At 48.1% G+C, this 15419-nt stretch overlaps 1 protein-coding gene across 5 annotated transcripts in view; it reads left to right on the top strand.

Annotated features, from left to right (window-relative positions):
• Poe (E3 ubiquitin-protein ligase-like protein poe) overlaps window positions 1-15419 on the top strand; it is a 278680-nt gene that overhangs the window by 203532 nt on the left and 59729 nt on the right. For all 5 annotated transcript variants that reach the window (XM_077682762.1, XM_077682782.1, XM_077682776.1 and 2 more), the window contains 2 exons: window positions 1261-1511; window positions 2891-3223. In XM_077682762.1, coding sequence (XP_077538888.1) covers window positions 1261-1511; window positions 2891-3223 — 584 coding nt within the window. The remainder of the gene's footprint in view (window positions 1-1260; window positions 1512-2890; window positions 3224-15419) is intronic.

Below are 15419 nucleotides of genomic sequence, written 5' to 3'. Positions count from 1 at the left end.
TGAGGGTGCACAAGGTGCGTCTATCTTTAGATCAGCAACACATAGAAAGAAAATAAATAATAAAGTGGAGGATGCCGCTTGCCGACGGTGCGAAGGAATCGTGTTCTTTCTGTTACCGACAATGCCGTGGCGTGTCATCCCGCATCCCGGCGCGTGCTTCCTCGTCAGCAAGTTACCATACAGATGGGCGATTTGAGAATGATAAATGCTTGCATTGTGCACAACGTCCGAGGGTGACGTGATATGCAAGTAGATTGAATCAAAGACGTGGTTATCCCACCTAGCCAAGCGCATGCACGTCACAGAAGAGTGTGGTGCATTCCTTTACCAGCCCCTTGGTTGCAACTCATTTCGCGCGATGCAAATCGCCCTGGAGCCAATATATTGCAACGAATGAAGCAGTAACATAACAAAATAAACGCTTACAACTGTGGTGCACGATCGGCACCTCAGCCTTGGTCACCAAAGAGAGATGGCGCGCTGCCAACAGCGTGAAAATTGAAGCAACGTTCTGGCTTTGCTTTTGTTCAGTTTTTCTTGCAAGTGCCATCTGTTTACAGAGGATTTCATAATTTTTCCATGAATTGATTTCAGCAAACTTGGTATGCTCGTGTTGAGCGAAAAAAAAAAAGCTACATTCTAAAGCATTTCTCTTTTTCACATGCTCAATAAATAAAACTGTTACTTGTAGTAAAACTTCAACTGCGATTTTCTCAGCTTCCCTTTTATTGCATATGTGCCTAGCCCTAGCCTTACAGAGGTTTTCAGGTTGTTTTTCTTCAGAGGATTTTTATAAACGTTATACCGTTGAATTTGGGATGAAATGGACTCCATGCTGATGCTATTTTAATTGGCTCAATGTGCCTCAAATTAATGTTATGAGTAATAATATGAGCTTATTAAGTTTTTCTGAAAACATTACTTGGCATAATTAGACTAATTCTATCCAATCAACTATCTTTACAGGGATACAAATAGCATCAGCATGGACAGCAGGTCTTAAGCTACACATCCATACCGTTTATTTTCAAAAATTTTTCATAAAAAGCCCCTTAACGGCCGGTAAGAAATTACTTAATTAGGCTTCAGTATTTTCTTTGTAACTCAAAAACCAATTATGCCTCATGAAAACTAATTACATATTTGAAATGAGGAAAACCAAACACATATGCACAGTGGTTTTCATTATCATAGACCAGCTAATAAAAAAGTTCATATCAAGACCCTCGTCTCCCTTAAGACAACCCTTCCCCTCTGCAGGTGTTGGCTTCACGAAAGGAGCTGGTTGAATACGAGCACAAGCAGAAGGATGGCAGAACAGCCCTGGCATCTGCCGCCACCCCAACCTTGACAGCTGCACAGCCAGTGCGGGGCGAACGGCCATCGCCAGGCAGCCTGACCATGCCAGCAAGCAACAAGCAGTCGTCTGGGCGCTGCTACGGTTGTGCCAGTGCTGCAGTGGAGCACTGCATTACCCTGCTTCGAGCTTTAGCCACCAGCGTGCCTTACAGGTACCCCGGAGCATGGCTTTGTGCCAGGGTGTTTTTCAGGGTGCCAATTCAGCAAGTTGCTTTCCTGTGGCACAGTCATTGTTAGGCAGGCGGTGTGGTGACGGCAGGGAACTGGGGCCATAGGGTGCCATGGTGCATGAAGGAGAGCGGCAGTGGCGAGTGGACAGGCAGTGTGTGTGGGAGAATATTGGAAGAAAGAGCTCGAGTGGCAGGCCTAGCAGTATGCATCCATGTCTAAACCCTGACAGGGTATTCCTGCACCCGGGAAAACATTTTTCTGAGTTAGCATTCGTTGTGCAGTGCTACAGGAAGCGACAAGACTAGTTGTGCACTGGTATAACTCGTTGAATGAAGCACATGTATTGACTGCCATGTCATGTCAATCCACCACTCCCTGTTCAAGGGACAAAGATTGGTGCAAGTTGTGGGCATGATGGGGCTAAGAGGGCCGATGTGGGATACAGGGGGTTCCACCACGCCCGCGAAATGACCCATCCAAAATGCCCCAGAGAGGCTTGCGGCGTCCGCGAGGGAGTCGCCGCGACGGGTTCAACTCGCCAACAAAGGCGACGACCGGCTCCAAAGGGCCTGGGCGAACCAGGAGATTTATTGGTTGAATGGTACCGCGCATATTGAGCGCCAAGGCAGGGCTAAGAACTACTGTACCGGTGCACGCCTCAAGGCCCTGCCTGAATGGGCGGCAATGGGCGAGGTTGCACGTGGGCCACTCACAAGGTAGGAATAGGCCTACCTCGCGCGTCTGATCGGGGTCAAAAGCAGGCCCCGACCAGACCGAGCAGCAAAGAGGGGACGAGCAGCACCCCCCGTTCTCAGTCTCCTCCAGTCTCCCTTCCAAGAGAGCAGCGAAGTGCACGCGCCGCAGTTATAAGGCACGGGGGAAAGGAGGCAGTCTTGGGTAAGGAGCGGCGGCGGCGGGTCGGTTGGTGCCCGCCAGCACATCGGTCCACGAGTCGACGCAGCAACGTGACGTATCTCGCCAGCGAACGCGCGCGCCACACATATCTGAGAGCCGCACTCGCGGGAAGAGGAAAAGGGGATCTAAAAGATCCCCACAGAGTACCACGGGAAGACCGAAGGTCTGCACGTCATTCCTCCAATTACAGGAAACCTTATTAGCCCTCACTATTGCGTAATCTAAGCCAGCACCAGAGCAAGGCACTTCACTCGCTGTCACTCTCGAGCAATGACATTGATTCCGCATTGGTCCACCCAAGCCCGGTGTTGTCAGAATGGTCACCATTATGTTGCTTGGGGCAAAACACCGGGCCCACGTGCTGCGTTTCTGCCTGACCCAAATGGTCGCCTGTTGCCATTGGCTGAGGGCATGCATGTGTGTAAATGTGGATGCCCGGTTGCAGGCAGCTGCTGTGCGAGCGGGGCCTGATCGGGGAGCTGGTGGAGCACAACCTGCGACAGGGCTGGTCCCAGGTGGGCCAGCTGGTGTGCCTGCTGACCCGCGACAACCCCGAGGCCACGGGCCACCTCAACAGCCTGCTCATGGAGCGCATCTCGCTGGCCCTGCTGCGCACCGGGGCCACCACCGCTCCGCAGCCCCACGGCAGCAGCCTGGCCAGCAGCCGGCCGGCCGTGGTGGTCGGGGGCCCCGACCTGCCGTCCGCCGTGCGCCATGAGGTCGCCCTGCTCGCCCTCTCGCTCCAGAAGGAGGACGCCTGCTGGGAGCAGCGGCTCAGGTAGGGTCAGTGGGCACACAGTGCGCCTGGTGGGGCATCGTTCTGGGGCCGACATCTGCCATGCAGCCCCCCCCCCTCCCTTTTTTTGCCTCCCCGACTTGACACAGACCTTGACTTTAGTTGGACACGAGGAAGAGAGGGCGAAAATGAACAAAAGATCATTTTTTCGAAAGTCGCATTTTCGGATTGCACGTTTTATATTAGATGCATTTCCAAAGTTTTCCCGTCGAAAAACATCACAAAGTGCCAAAAAAAAACATTTGTCAGCTGACGGGACAAAATAATTCTGCGAGTTGACGAAAAAGCGCAATTTTTGGAGCACTGTATCTCCAAAATGAAACCGTAGACACCACCATTTTGGTACCGTTAGATTGGCTGAGCCCTAATGTTCTGTTTCCGGGTTGCTTCTTTTATCATTGCTCACTCGCAAACACACGAACAGCAGAAAAAGAAGGACGGTGAATTGAAGCAACTGATAGAGTCTAACGGAAGATTGGCTATCTGGTTGCTCTCACTGTAACAGCTCTCCCAATTGGGCTTTGCCATGGCAACAAAAACATGGCCGCCAAGCTTCTACGCATTTCGGGCGCACAGTGTGCTTCGCTGATGTTTTCCTTGGTTGAGGTTTCGCAGTCACCTCGGTTCCCGTTTAGTCGTTTCATGTGTTGCGGTACTGAACAGTAACGTTATCATTATTGCAGCGATAATGCGATCATGTGCCAGATTCTGCGGCTCGTAAGACGTATCGAAAACGTGCGCACCACCTTGCTGTGGTTCATCCTTGAGCGTGAAATGCGGTGCTTGCATCTGCAATAGGGGTTTGCGAAGTGAACTTCTGGACTCATTGAGTTGTTATAAATTGCTAAGTTATTGCTATGTTTCACAGCGGGCTCGTGAGCTTCAAGAATGGAACGTTCGACACTCCAAAAGTTGTGGCGTGCGCTGCGTTGCTGCGACGTATACAGGCAGCGCCTGATAGCAAGATTGGTTGCTACTGCACGCGAGTAATAATGATTGATGCATGTGAAGTGAAATTTAATTCCGAGAGCGAGGTGGCTAAACATACCAGCATTGTTCAAACTACGATTGTGGTGTACATGTGCGTCGGTGATAGGAAAGGGGGGGGGGGTCGTTTTTTGACTACTATTGAAAAGTGTTCAGGACTTCCTGCCATATTTCAAAACCTTTGTTGTAGAGTAGTTTATTGTCCATTAAGCACTTGCCCTTTATAGCCCCTTGTAGCACCGCACTCCGTGCTGCACTGCACTCCCCCCACCCCTTAAAGGAGCCATAAAGAGAAAATGCAAGTTGGTTTTATTCGAAAGATTTCGTGTTTTATAGTGCCCCCAGCGCTTGTCCGGATACAAACGGTGCTTTATTCACTGAGAAATTAAACAATTCAGGTTAAAATTTTGATTTTCCCGCTCAATCGTGCGTTTTCGTGGTCCCAAGTGACATCACGGGAACCGACCGCTCTGCAGCCTAGAGTACCTTCATTCACGCATCCGCCGTACAGGGTAGAGACACGTAACGCTGGCGCCGCCATGTTCAGTTGCTCGCTCGCTGCCGAAGCAAGTCATTGTGTCAAAACCGCGCTAAAATTATCGCCGCAACGCGAAGTTTGAATCATATTGTCTGTTTCGCGTTGCTAGGTCTCGTGGGAAACGAAAAGAATAACGCGTTGAGCCCGTTGGCCCAATTGCAGCGGCACGGGACCGTTCAAAGGTTGTCTCCACCCTGTACAGCGGTGTTGGTTTGTTCCCGCGTTTCTTTACATTCCGTAACCTAGATGGCGCCACCATACCGTGGCAAGCGTTTGGTTTGTTTTTGCCCGCATTTAAACCTGGCTTGTTTCTGTTCTTGGAGAAAATATTCGTTCCCTGAAACAGTGCTCGCTCGACAAATGGGGTCACGTAAGACACTGTTGCTTGCGTCAATCGGCCAGTGTCGTCTGAGACAACCCCAAGCCCCGTAGTGCTGTGCAGCTAAACCAAGCATGCTGTGCGCAGTACGAACAGCAGAACGCATCAGTACTTCTATGTTTACATGTGCTTTCGTAACTTCCACTGTTTGTCCCATCATTCTTATTGCTTTGTAAAGAATGTGCCCTAAATTTAAGCGCAAATCGCTCGTTCGTCTAGTTTGTAAGCTCTACCTAATTTGCGTCTGCTTCTGCCAGCCTCCGCCAATCGCAGAGCTTAGCTCATGTGACATCATAGGTTCTGTTGCGGGAAATGAGCTGGTGGGTCGCATGACCATTCCCGTTTTTCCTAATTATGTAGCTTATTTGAGCGAAGTTTACGTTAAAAGTAGGGGCGTGCGAATATTCGAAACTTCGAATATTCGATTCGAATTTTTTGGTATTCGATTCGATTCGAACGACACTTTTATTGTTCGAAATATTCGAACCACCCAAAACTAAAAAAAAAAATCGGAGCGTGTCTGTATCGATGTTTATTTACAGTGGACTCTCGATGATACGATTCTGGGGGTGCGAATTTCGGGATGATAGGGATTTCCGAAAAGTCCCGGCGAAATTGCATCGTTTGCAATGGGAAAAATTTCGGCTGTTACGAACGGACCTGCGCGGCCCGGCGGAAGATACGAACGAGCCGGCGAGGCACCCGACTGCCGAACGAGCAAGTGACGGCTCTCGCTCCCCTGTTTGTCACTCTTTCTCCAGAAACGGCCGGGCTGTTGTTTTCTGCTCGCGAAAACGCTCTGCGCACGCCCAACGCGCTGACACCGCCGCGAAACCACCCCCACGCTGCGCGCGGCGCGGCCGGCGGCGTCAACATGGCGTCGGCTCCAGCCGCGAATTGGCGCGGGCGCTCGAGCGACCGCTTCTAACCGCTCTTTAAAATGCGGCTCAAGGGAGACACGAAGTTGCTTGTGCGGTAAAGGAGCTGATAATGCATTCGAAAACGGTACTATAAAACATCATCTGCGCCGCTAGTGAAAGCGCCCATAAAATATTTGACGGGGTGCTAAGCCTAACCATCTCCGGCGGAGCCAAGCCGGCTGTCTCGATCTCATCGCAAGTAGTCAGGCTCCTCCATTCTGCCGCGCGCGTCGTGCGTCATTTTCTGACCGAGGTAGGCGCTACCGCGGGCGCGAAATTGTCGATGTGGGTGTGAAAATACAGCGCTCGCAGAGCCGAGGCGAGCGAATCGCGTGCAAAAACGCACCATGCGGTTCACGTTTGGCTGTTGCGGCGTGTAGCGAGCTTGGGCACAGCGAGTGAGGAGACAAGCGCGAAGCTTTACCTGCTCCAGAAAGGACTGCTTTGCAACACGGGGGTTAAAAAAGCAGAAAAAATCACGAATTTCTTCACGCGAAAGTAGGAAAAGAAATAAACGAAAACTTTTTTCAGCGCTAAATTTTTTGGTCTGTGTTGGTTCATACGAATTTCGGATGATACGAATATTTTTCGCAGTCCCGCGAGATTAGAATCATCAAGATTTTACTGTATCAGCGCGCGGCAATGTGCACGGGCTCGGGCGTGCCAGCTACTAGTGTCTCAAGTGAGCGGCTGTTTTCAATATCTGGTAAAGTGGTGACGAGCAGGAGGTTGTCACTGCTCCCCGAACATGTCGAGCAGTTAACCTTTCTCCATGTTAACATTTAAGTGAGTGCAGACATTAATCTGTTGAGTGCAATGGTATTGTGTAATTCCTAATTTTACTTTGTGTGATTTCCCCGCACGGGGCACCTTGAGTAATCTTGGTGACGGTGTTGGCGACACCGCGGACCCCGAGCCCCCATACTCTTGCTGTAATCTACCGTGGCTACGAGTTGTAAGGTGAAGGGCAGAAACCACAAACGGTGGCCGTCGGAGCCCAGGTCAAGCTCCGGCGGATGGGCTCCCTGTCTGTTTACCAGGCAGGGAGCTCCGGGACCTCTCAGGCTATCAGGGTAAGGTTTGAGAAGGAAGTACCCCCGTCCCCTGCTTTTTTCAATATCGCATGGCTTTTTCTTTATCCCCCCAATCCAATGATCGGCCCCCTAAAAGGGGCCGCACCGAAGTACTAGCTAAAGGTAAACCAGAACATTTCCACAAATTTCTTGTCATTCACTCTGCAGAAACCACTCCTGTTGCAAAGAAGTCTGTCATTCTGTTGGCAAAGTGCATTGAGTCTGTTGTTGGTTCAGACTATGATGCTAAGAAACTCGCCTCAGGTGATGTACTGGTCGAAGTAAAAAGGAAAAATCAGAGTGAGAACCTACTGAAACAGACGACGTTGGCCAACTTGACTGTCACTGTGACACCACACCGGACCCTCAACTCCTCGCAAGGAGTCATATCAGAGAAAGAACTAGAGTCTGAGACGGAAGCAGATCTTCTTGAGGCGCTCCAACCTCAACATGTAACTGCAGTAAAACGAATCGTGATTCGGAGAGCAAACCAAGAAATTCCGACAAAGCATCTAATCCTAACGTTTGATCGCACAACGCCTCCAGAAAAGGTCAAAGTGGGTTTTCTTAGCTGCAACGTACGACCGTATGTCCCAAATCCGAGGCGCTGCTTTAAGTGCCAACGATACGGCCATGGAACCAAATCATGCAGAGGGAAGTTGACATGTGCCAACTGTGCTGAGACAGGTCACTCCTCAGAAGCTTGTGAAAGCACCACTCAGAAGTGCCCGAATTGCAGCGGACCGCACGCTGCGTATTCGCGTGCGTGTACACAATTCAAGGCCGAAAAGGAAATAATTCACATAAAAGTAAATGAAAACATCACCTATCCAGAAGCGCGCCAAAAGCACAAGCTGCTTTCGGCCACATCGTACGCAGACGCCGCCCGCCGGGGGTTGGGGCGGCGTTTGGTCAGCACGGCAACACAGTGCAGCCTTCTTGCTGACGTGTTGTTGTCCCAACCCCCAGCTGAGCAGCCACCTGCTGCCTCTACAACGCCTGTAGAGGCTGCGGGGGCCTCGTCTCTTGCCGGACTGCCTTCGGTAGTCCAGAGTAGTCAGGAATCGCCCAGTGTGGCGACTCCAACGAATGTGGCGAGTGCGATCGCCGCTGGGAGCTCTGCCGCTCTCACTGTGTCCTCTCCACAGGCCCTAGGGACACCTGAGGGCACGGAGGAGATGGACACGGTAGGGCCTACAGAAGCTCCCATCCTAGCCCCGCCGCCTGCCCCGCCCGCGGCGCTTGCGGCTGGAACCAAAGGCACCCGTAAGGGTGCCAAGTCCAGGGGGCCCGGTCCGCCGGACACCCCCCGAACATCTGATGAGGAAATGGACGTCGGACCGTTCCTGTCTGCATCACTCCGCAAGGAACGGGCTGCGGCGTCCAAACCAACAGAAAAGCCAAAGAAACCCGCTCCAAGAATACAAGCCCCGATAGACAAAACATGAACCCAGACACACATTCCAGTAGCTCTTAAAGGTACATAATGGGAACAGAAAATATCATCCAGTGGAACTGTAGAGGCCTCCTTAACAATCTTGATGATGTCTACGAAATATTGCATTCCAATCAGCCAAGTGTGATGTGTTTACAAGAAACACATTTAAACTCCAAACACACAAATGTCTTGAATAGTTACATGGTATTTAGGAAGGACAGGGCTGGTGGTGGTACATCTTCAGGTGGTGTGGCCATCATTGCCCGAAAATCATTGGCATGCCACCCTATCCAATTACAGACTGTCCTTGAGGCTATTGCCATTAGAACCATAATTTTCAATAGGCTAATAACAGTGTGCTCCATCTACATCCCTCCTGATTTCCAGCTTTCAAGCTCCGATTTCGAGGGCCTTGTAGATCAGCTACCAGAACCTTTCATTCTTATAGGTGACCTCAATGCACACAACACTCTTTGGGGCTCTCACCGCACAGATGCCCGAGGTCGCCTAATCGAAAAATTTCTAATATCTTCAGGAGCATGCCTATTTAACAAAAACAAGCCTACATACCATAATATAGCACACAACACTTATTCACACCTCGACTTGGCCATTGGCTCTGCAGTACTCTTTCCATCACTTGAATGGGATGTTGGCACTAACCCATACGGTAGTGACCACTTCCCTACCTCACTAACATACATAGATAAGGGCCCTAGGAGTTCCCCTTCCCATTGCAAGTTTATAGAAGCAAGAGCAAACTGGAACACATTCACAGAGACATCTCAACTGCACTACACAGACATAGCACACTTACCTGTAGAGAAGGCAACCCAGCTCGTCACGGAGCACATTCTCGCGGCCGCCAAAAAGTCAATACCCCAGGCCTCTGGGGCCCCGCGCAACCCGAGAAGGCCCTGGTGGAATGACGACTGCAAGCGTGCGCGGGAGGCCCAGAACAAGGCGTGGGGCATCCTCCGTAGACACCCCACAAGTTTTAACCTTATTTCTTTCAAAAGAGCGAAGGCATTAGGTAAGCGTGTGCGCCGTGAGGCAAAACAGGAGAGCTGGCGCGCCTTTCTCACATCCATAAATTCATACACGGACACCCACAAGGTATGGACCCGAATACGTAAACTAAAAGGACAACACACACACAGCCTGCCCCTGGTTAGCACCACAGGTGACACTCTGGAAGATCAGGCTAACACACTTGCACAACACTTCCAACACGTCTCTAGTTCTGCGCACTATACAAACACTTTTATGCAACACAAAACATCTGCCGAAAAGAAGCCTATACGCGACAAGAACAAGTCAAAGTCTGGATACAACTGTGAATTTACACTCCATGAGCTGAAGATTGCTCTTGCCACTTGTAAACCTTCTGCTCCAGGTGCAGACAACATTACATACACTATGATTCAACACCTACACGCAGACACCCTTGAGACACTCCTGCACCTATACAACCAAATATGGCTATCGGGGCACCTTCCAAGGCTTTGGAGGGAGGCCATAGTTGTGGCTTTTCTGAAAGAAGGGAAGGACCCTTCTTCTCCCGCAAGCTATAGACCTATTGCCCTGACAAGCTGCCTGTGCAAGCTCTTCGAGAAGATGATTAACCGGAGGCTCATGTACTTTCTTGAGTACAATGGTCTTCTCGAGAGCTGCCAGGCAGGCTTCCAGGCAGGGCGATCCACAAACGATCAATTAGTTGCACTGGAATCTTACATTAAGGATGCCTTTATACACAAACAGTACTGCATGACCGTATTTTTTGATATCGAAAAAGCATATGATACGGCATGGCGTTACGGCATCCTTGCAGACTTAAAATCGTATGGTGTAACAGGTAATATGTTGAACACTCTTGATAGTTACCTGTCCAAACGAACATTTCGTGTGAGAGTCGGGTCAGCACTGTCCAGAGTTCACATTCAAGAAAATGGCGTGCCTCAAGGCGGAGTTTTGAGCTGCACGCTTTTTATCGTCAAAATGAATTCGCTTCGGAAAGCATTGCCTCCATCGATCTCCTGTTTAGTATATGTGGATGATGTACAAATATCTTTTAAATCTTGTAACATATCCATATGTGAACGTCAAGTCCAGCTTGGGGTAAAGAAACTCTCTCGCTGGGCAGACAAAAATGGTTTCAAACTTAATCCCACAAAAAGTACCTGTGTCGTATTCTCAAGGAGACGTGGAGTAAGGCCTGATCCTGAAATAAACCTCAATGGTGACCCAATCCCTGTTAAAAAGGAACATAAGTTTTTGGGTGTGGTGATGGATGAAAAACTTACATTCATATCTCACATCAAACAACTCAAACAAAAATGTCTAAAAACAATGAATATTTTGAAAGTCTTGTCTCACCAATCATACGGTGCAGATAAACAACTCCTGCTGCGCCTTTATACCGCTTTGGTAGGGTCTCGTTTGGATTACGGTAGTGTTGTCTACGGGTCGGCCACAAAAACAGCGCTAAAAATGCTCGACCCACTGCTGCACCTCGGGCTTCGCCTCTCGTGTGGTGCTTTTCGTACAAGCCCTGTCCAAAGCCTGTATGTGGAGTGTGACAAGTGGTGCCTGGAGTACCAGCGAATTTATGTTGATCTTTTATATGCTTGTAAAATATCATCAATCGACAACCATCCTTTCAAACCTGTTTTTATGGATACATCCACGTCACAGCTGTTTTTAAATCGTCCATCTCTGTCTCTACCTTTCTCACTTAGGGTGAGAAGGGAAGCTTCTGAACTGTCAATCTCCTTTTTGGACACATTCAGAACATCTACCATTGACTTTATAGCCCCCTGGCAATTTCGCCCTGTATTGTGTGACCTGTCCTTTACACAATTACAGAAAAGCAGGGTACCACAAATCGCGATTTCACAACATTTTCAGTATCTGCAGCAAAAATACCAGGCTGTAGAATTTTTTAGTGATGCATCGAAAACTTCCATTGCGGTGTCTTGTGCTGCGCACGGACCCAACTTTACGGCCTCTACATCGATGCATGTAAATTCGAGCATCTTCACGGCGGAAGCGTATGGCATTTTTCTTATTGCTGGTCATATTGTTCAACATCACATTCAAAAATCCATCATCTACACAGATTCACTCACCGTTGTACGAGCATTATCATCCCAAAAGCGTTCTAAAAATCACGTCATAAATCTAGTTTTTAAGACTTTAATGTCAGCGTATGTCAAAAATCTCGAAGTGATTGTATGTTGGGTACCGGGTCACTGTGGGATTGCGGGAAATGAGACCGCAGACCAAATGGCCGCCGCTGCGGCACACACGAACACAGTGGACATTACAAAAGTACCGTACACCGACCTCAAGCCATACGTAAGAGAACACCTTCGCAGAACCTGGCAAGCCGACTGGAGCACACAGACAGACAACAAGTTACACCTAATTAAACCACACCTAGGACCATACACTACTGACTCACACAACAGATTCATTGAAGTTGCACTAGCTAGATTGCGGATAGGCCACACACACGCAACACACTCCCATCTGCTCACTGGTTCTCCAAGACCCTTGTGTAGCAGGTGTGGGGAGGGCCTATCTGTAATTCACATTCTCATTACATGCAGAGCACTCCACAGAACAAGACGCAAATATTTCCCACGACTATACAGACAACACATTCCACTACATCCAGCACTGTTTTTAGCGGATGATCCCATAGTCTCCCTACAACGTACTTTTAGGTTTCTTAGCGAAATCAAATTTTTACAGCTTATTTCCTATCACGCGTAATTCTTGCACGTAATTTCATGCCCTGCACTATCACACCCTGGCCTTTTACACCAGCCATCCTCATCGTCTCACTGATTTTACTATTTTAATCTCTGCTCTTATTGAGTAGTCTTAGGGATTACATCTTCAACCGTCATACATAACCATTGCTTTGGCGCTCTTTGCCCTAGTTGGCCTTGCGCCATAAACATCCAATCATCATCATACTTTGTGTGATTTGTTGTGCAATAAAGTTGCAGTTTTTGTGTCTCTAGATAGTGAAAACATTAATTTTACAAAAAACAATAAGTATTCGTATTCGAAAAATATTCGAAAAATATCCGATTCGATTCGAACTTTGTTTTTATTATTCGAATTTGCTTCGAAATTAAAAAATTGATATTCGCGCACCCCTAGTTAAAAGTGGTGTCAGTATGATTTTAACGCGACAATCTTTTGAATGAACCAAACTTGTGTTTTCTCTTCATGGCTCCTTTAAGGGGGGACGCGGCTTTCAACTTCAGAAAAATGACCAAAACATCATTTTTTTTAAATCTACATATTCGGCTTCTATGTTTCCTAATCTGTATGTCTGCGAAGTTTTTCTGCTGAAAAGCTTCGCAAAGTGGCATAAAAAAATAGTTTTGCCGGGCGCGGTGACAAACTATCAGCGCAAAAGTGCGAAAAAACGGCGATTTTCGGAGCGCTGTATCTCCGCAACGGTGCCATCGGGCGCGGCCATTTTGATATCGTTAGATCGGCCGAGCGTTCATCTTTCCGGTTCCCCGCGTCTCTTTTATCTTCGTTCATTCACAAACCCACGGCAGAAAAGAAATGACGCACAAACGAAGCTAGAAATAGATGCTGAAGCGCTATTCGTCCTCCGGTCGGGCGCGCCAAGACGGCCCTCCTGATTGGGTGTCGCGGCGCAATGCAAGATGGCGGCCGCCAGAACTGCGTAGCGCGCGGGTTGAGTTCATTTTCGGTGCTTCGCTCGGCCAAGTTTCTATTCAATCAGTGGTATTCAGCACGGCCGTTATCGCGATAGGAATGCCTGAGATCACGAGCCAGATTACGGGAAGTTGTGTGGCTCGAAAGGCGGAGGGCATCGAACGCTTCGTGGGGCGCGTCTCTACCGTCGCCAGACCCCAGAGGGTGACGCGGTGTGCGCGCTTGCGATAGCGGTTCGTGAAGTGAACTTTTAGTCGAATTTGCGATGTTTACACGCTTAGTTATTGCTGTGATTTGATTGTGGGCTCGCTAGCCTTAGGAAAGAAACGGTCGACGCGTCAAACGCTGCGGCGCGCACGGCATAGCCGACGCGCATTGCAGCATCACATGTCTGCGCAACCGGTTACAATTGAACGCCAGTAGTTGTAATTAATGCCTGCGACGTTAGATTTAATCTTAAAAGCGACCTGACGAGCCATATCAGGGATAATCAAAGTACGATATGTCGCGGTAAGCGTGCGCTGCGATGCGCGCGAGCCATATCGCCTTTCTTGCGCAACGTTTCCCGTGCGCTTCTAATAATCATGCAAACAGGTTTGATTTAGGAATATAGGAATAAAAATATGTTCTCTGCGTTAAAAATTTACCTTACTGTCGCAGTATTTAACGGTGATTTTTGTAGGGAAATGATCGACACCAATGCATATAATCATGGCTTAGGGCATACTGACTGTGCTGCGAGAAATGTTGGATGCCGTCAAAAGTAGTGAAAAAAAAAAACCTTCCATCAAAGTTGGAGTTATGCACAGTATTATACCAAGCTTCAAAGTAGCTCATTTGCACCCTTATGGTATGCAAACTTTTGGCAATGAACACGTGCACCTGCACGTATGAGTACTGAATTGCTGCGCCAGGCAAAGTAATAAAACATAAAAGAAGCCAGAAATTTTCAAATTTAAGTAAAAAAAACGCTTCACTTGTTGCCATGGGGACAACACTGCAAAGGGAAGTTGTCCAGTGCGATACTGCTAACCAGCATTTGCATTGAAAGCCCATTGAAAGCCATCTATCTCCCCCTCCGTTTGGTCTGCTAACTGGGCTATGTACTGTTCACAGAGGAGCTGAAAATGATGTTTTGTGGAAAGAGAAAGGCTGTAAAAGGCACTCCAATTTCAAGGCAAGGCCTTCCAGAAGCCCCATGTTCAAAAGGACATGAAAGGCTACAGCCGTGACAACTTTTGATAAGTGAAACCTATGTTGCAACTTCGGAAGCCGTTTTCTCAAAACAGTTTTTTTTTGCCACCTGTGACGCTTGTTCCAGGGATTTCCTTGTGACCGCTGGGTCTATTTTGATTCTGTTTCTTGCATTACATTCCTTGATGAACAGTTCAGGTCGTGACACTCTTGGTTTTCCAGATTTATTTTTTGTTATTTTTTAATTCAAATAGTCGTTCGCAGTCAACATGCCTGTTGCTCATTAACCTCTAAAAAAATGAAAACTAAAAAACATTGTGTTGTAAAAAAAAAAATTCTGAAACTGTCACGACCTCGTCCGTTCATTGGGGAATGCAAAGCACTCCGAACAAGTTTTCTATCATGTTTTATAAGTCGCTCAAGCTCGGTACAAGCGGAACAGAAAGAAAATTTAATAAATGAAAAAGTTATCAAAATATTACCTTGAAATTTTTATGGTGTTATAGCAGAAGCATTTCCAGTTGCTGTGCCAATTTTCATCAACATCCACAAAGAAATAAAAAAGTTGATTTTGAAAGCCACGTCCCCCCTTAATCCATGCATGAGGGCTTTCACGGCTGGTGGTACGTGGTGGCACATGATGGTGACTGTGCCCTCAATAGATCCCCTCGCAGGAAAGCGGAAGGGTTTGGCATACTCAGACCATCTTACCATGGAAAGACTGACAAATTCATACGAATACCGTATAAATTGGGAAGGAAAACTAAATTTTACACTGTTAAACTTCAGAAACTGTATATCCTCTTTCACCCTTTTTTCTCGGTGTCTTTTCAGAATACAGAAATGCACAAATACCATGTGCTGTTGTTTTTTTTGTGGTACCAATGAAACTAAAGCACAGCAGCTACCCAGAACTAGAGATTGTCCTGCAATGCATCTGAA

This window comes from Haemaphysalis longicornis, unplaced genomic scaffold (assembly GCF_048455015.1).
Source record: "Haemaphysalis longicornis isolate Haplotype H1 unplaced genomic scaffold, Haemaphysalis longicornis Haplotype H1 scaffold_1, whole genome shotgun sequence".
Lineage (NCBI taxonomy): Eukaryota > Metazoa > Arthropoda > Arachnida > Ixodida > Ixodidae > Haemaphysalis > Haemaphysalis longicornis.
This window is presented reverse-complemented; position numbering and strand designations above follow the sequence as displayed.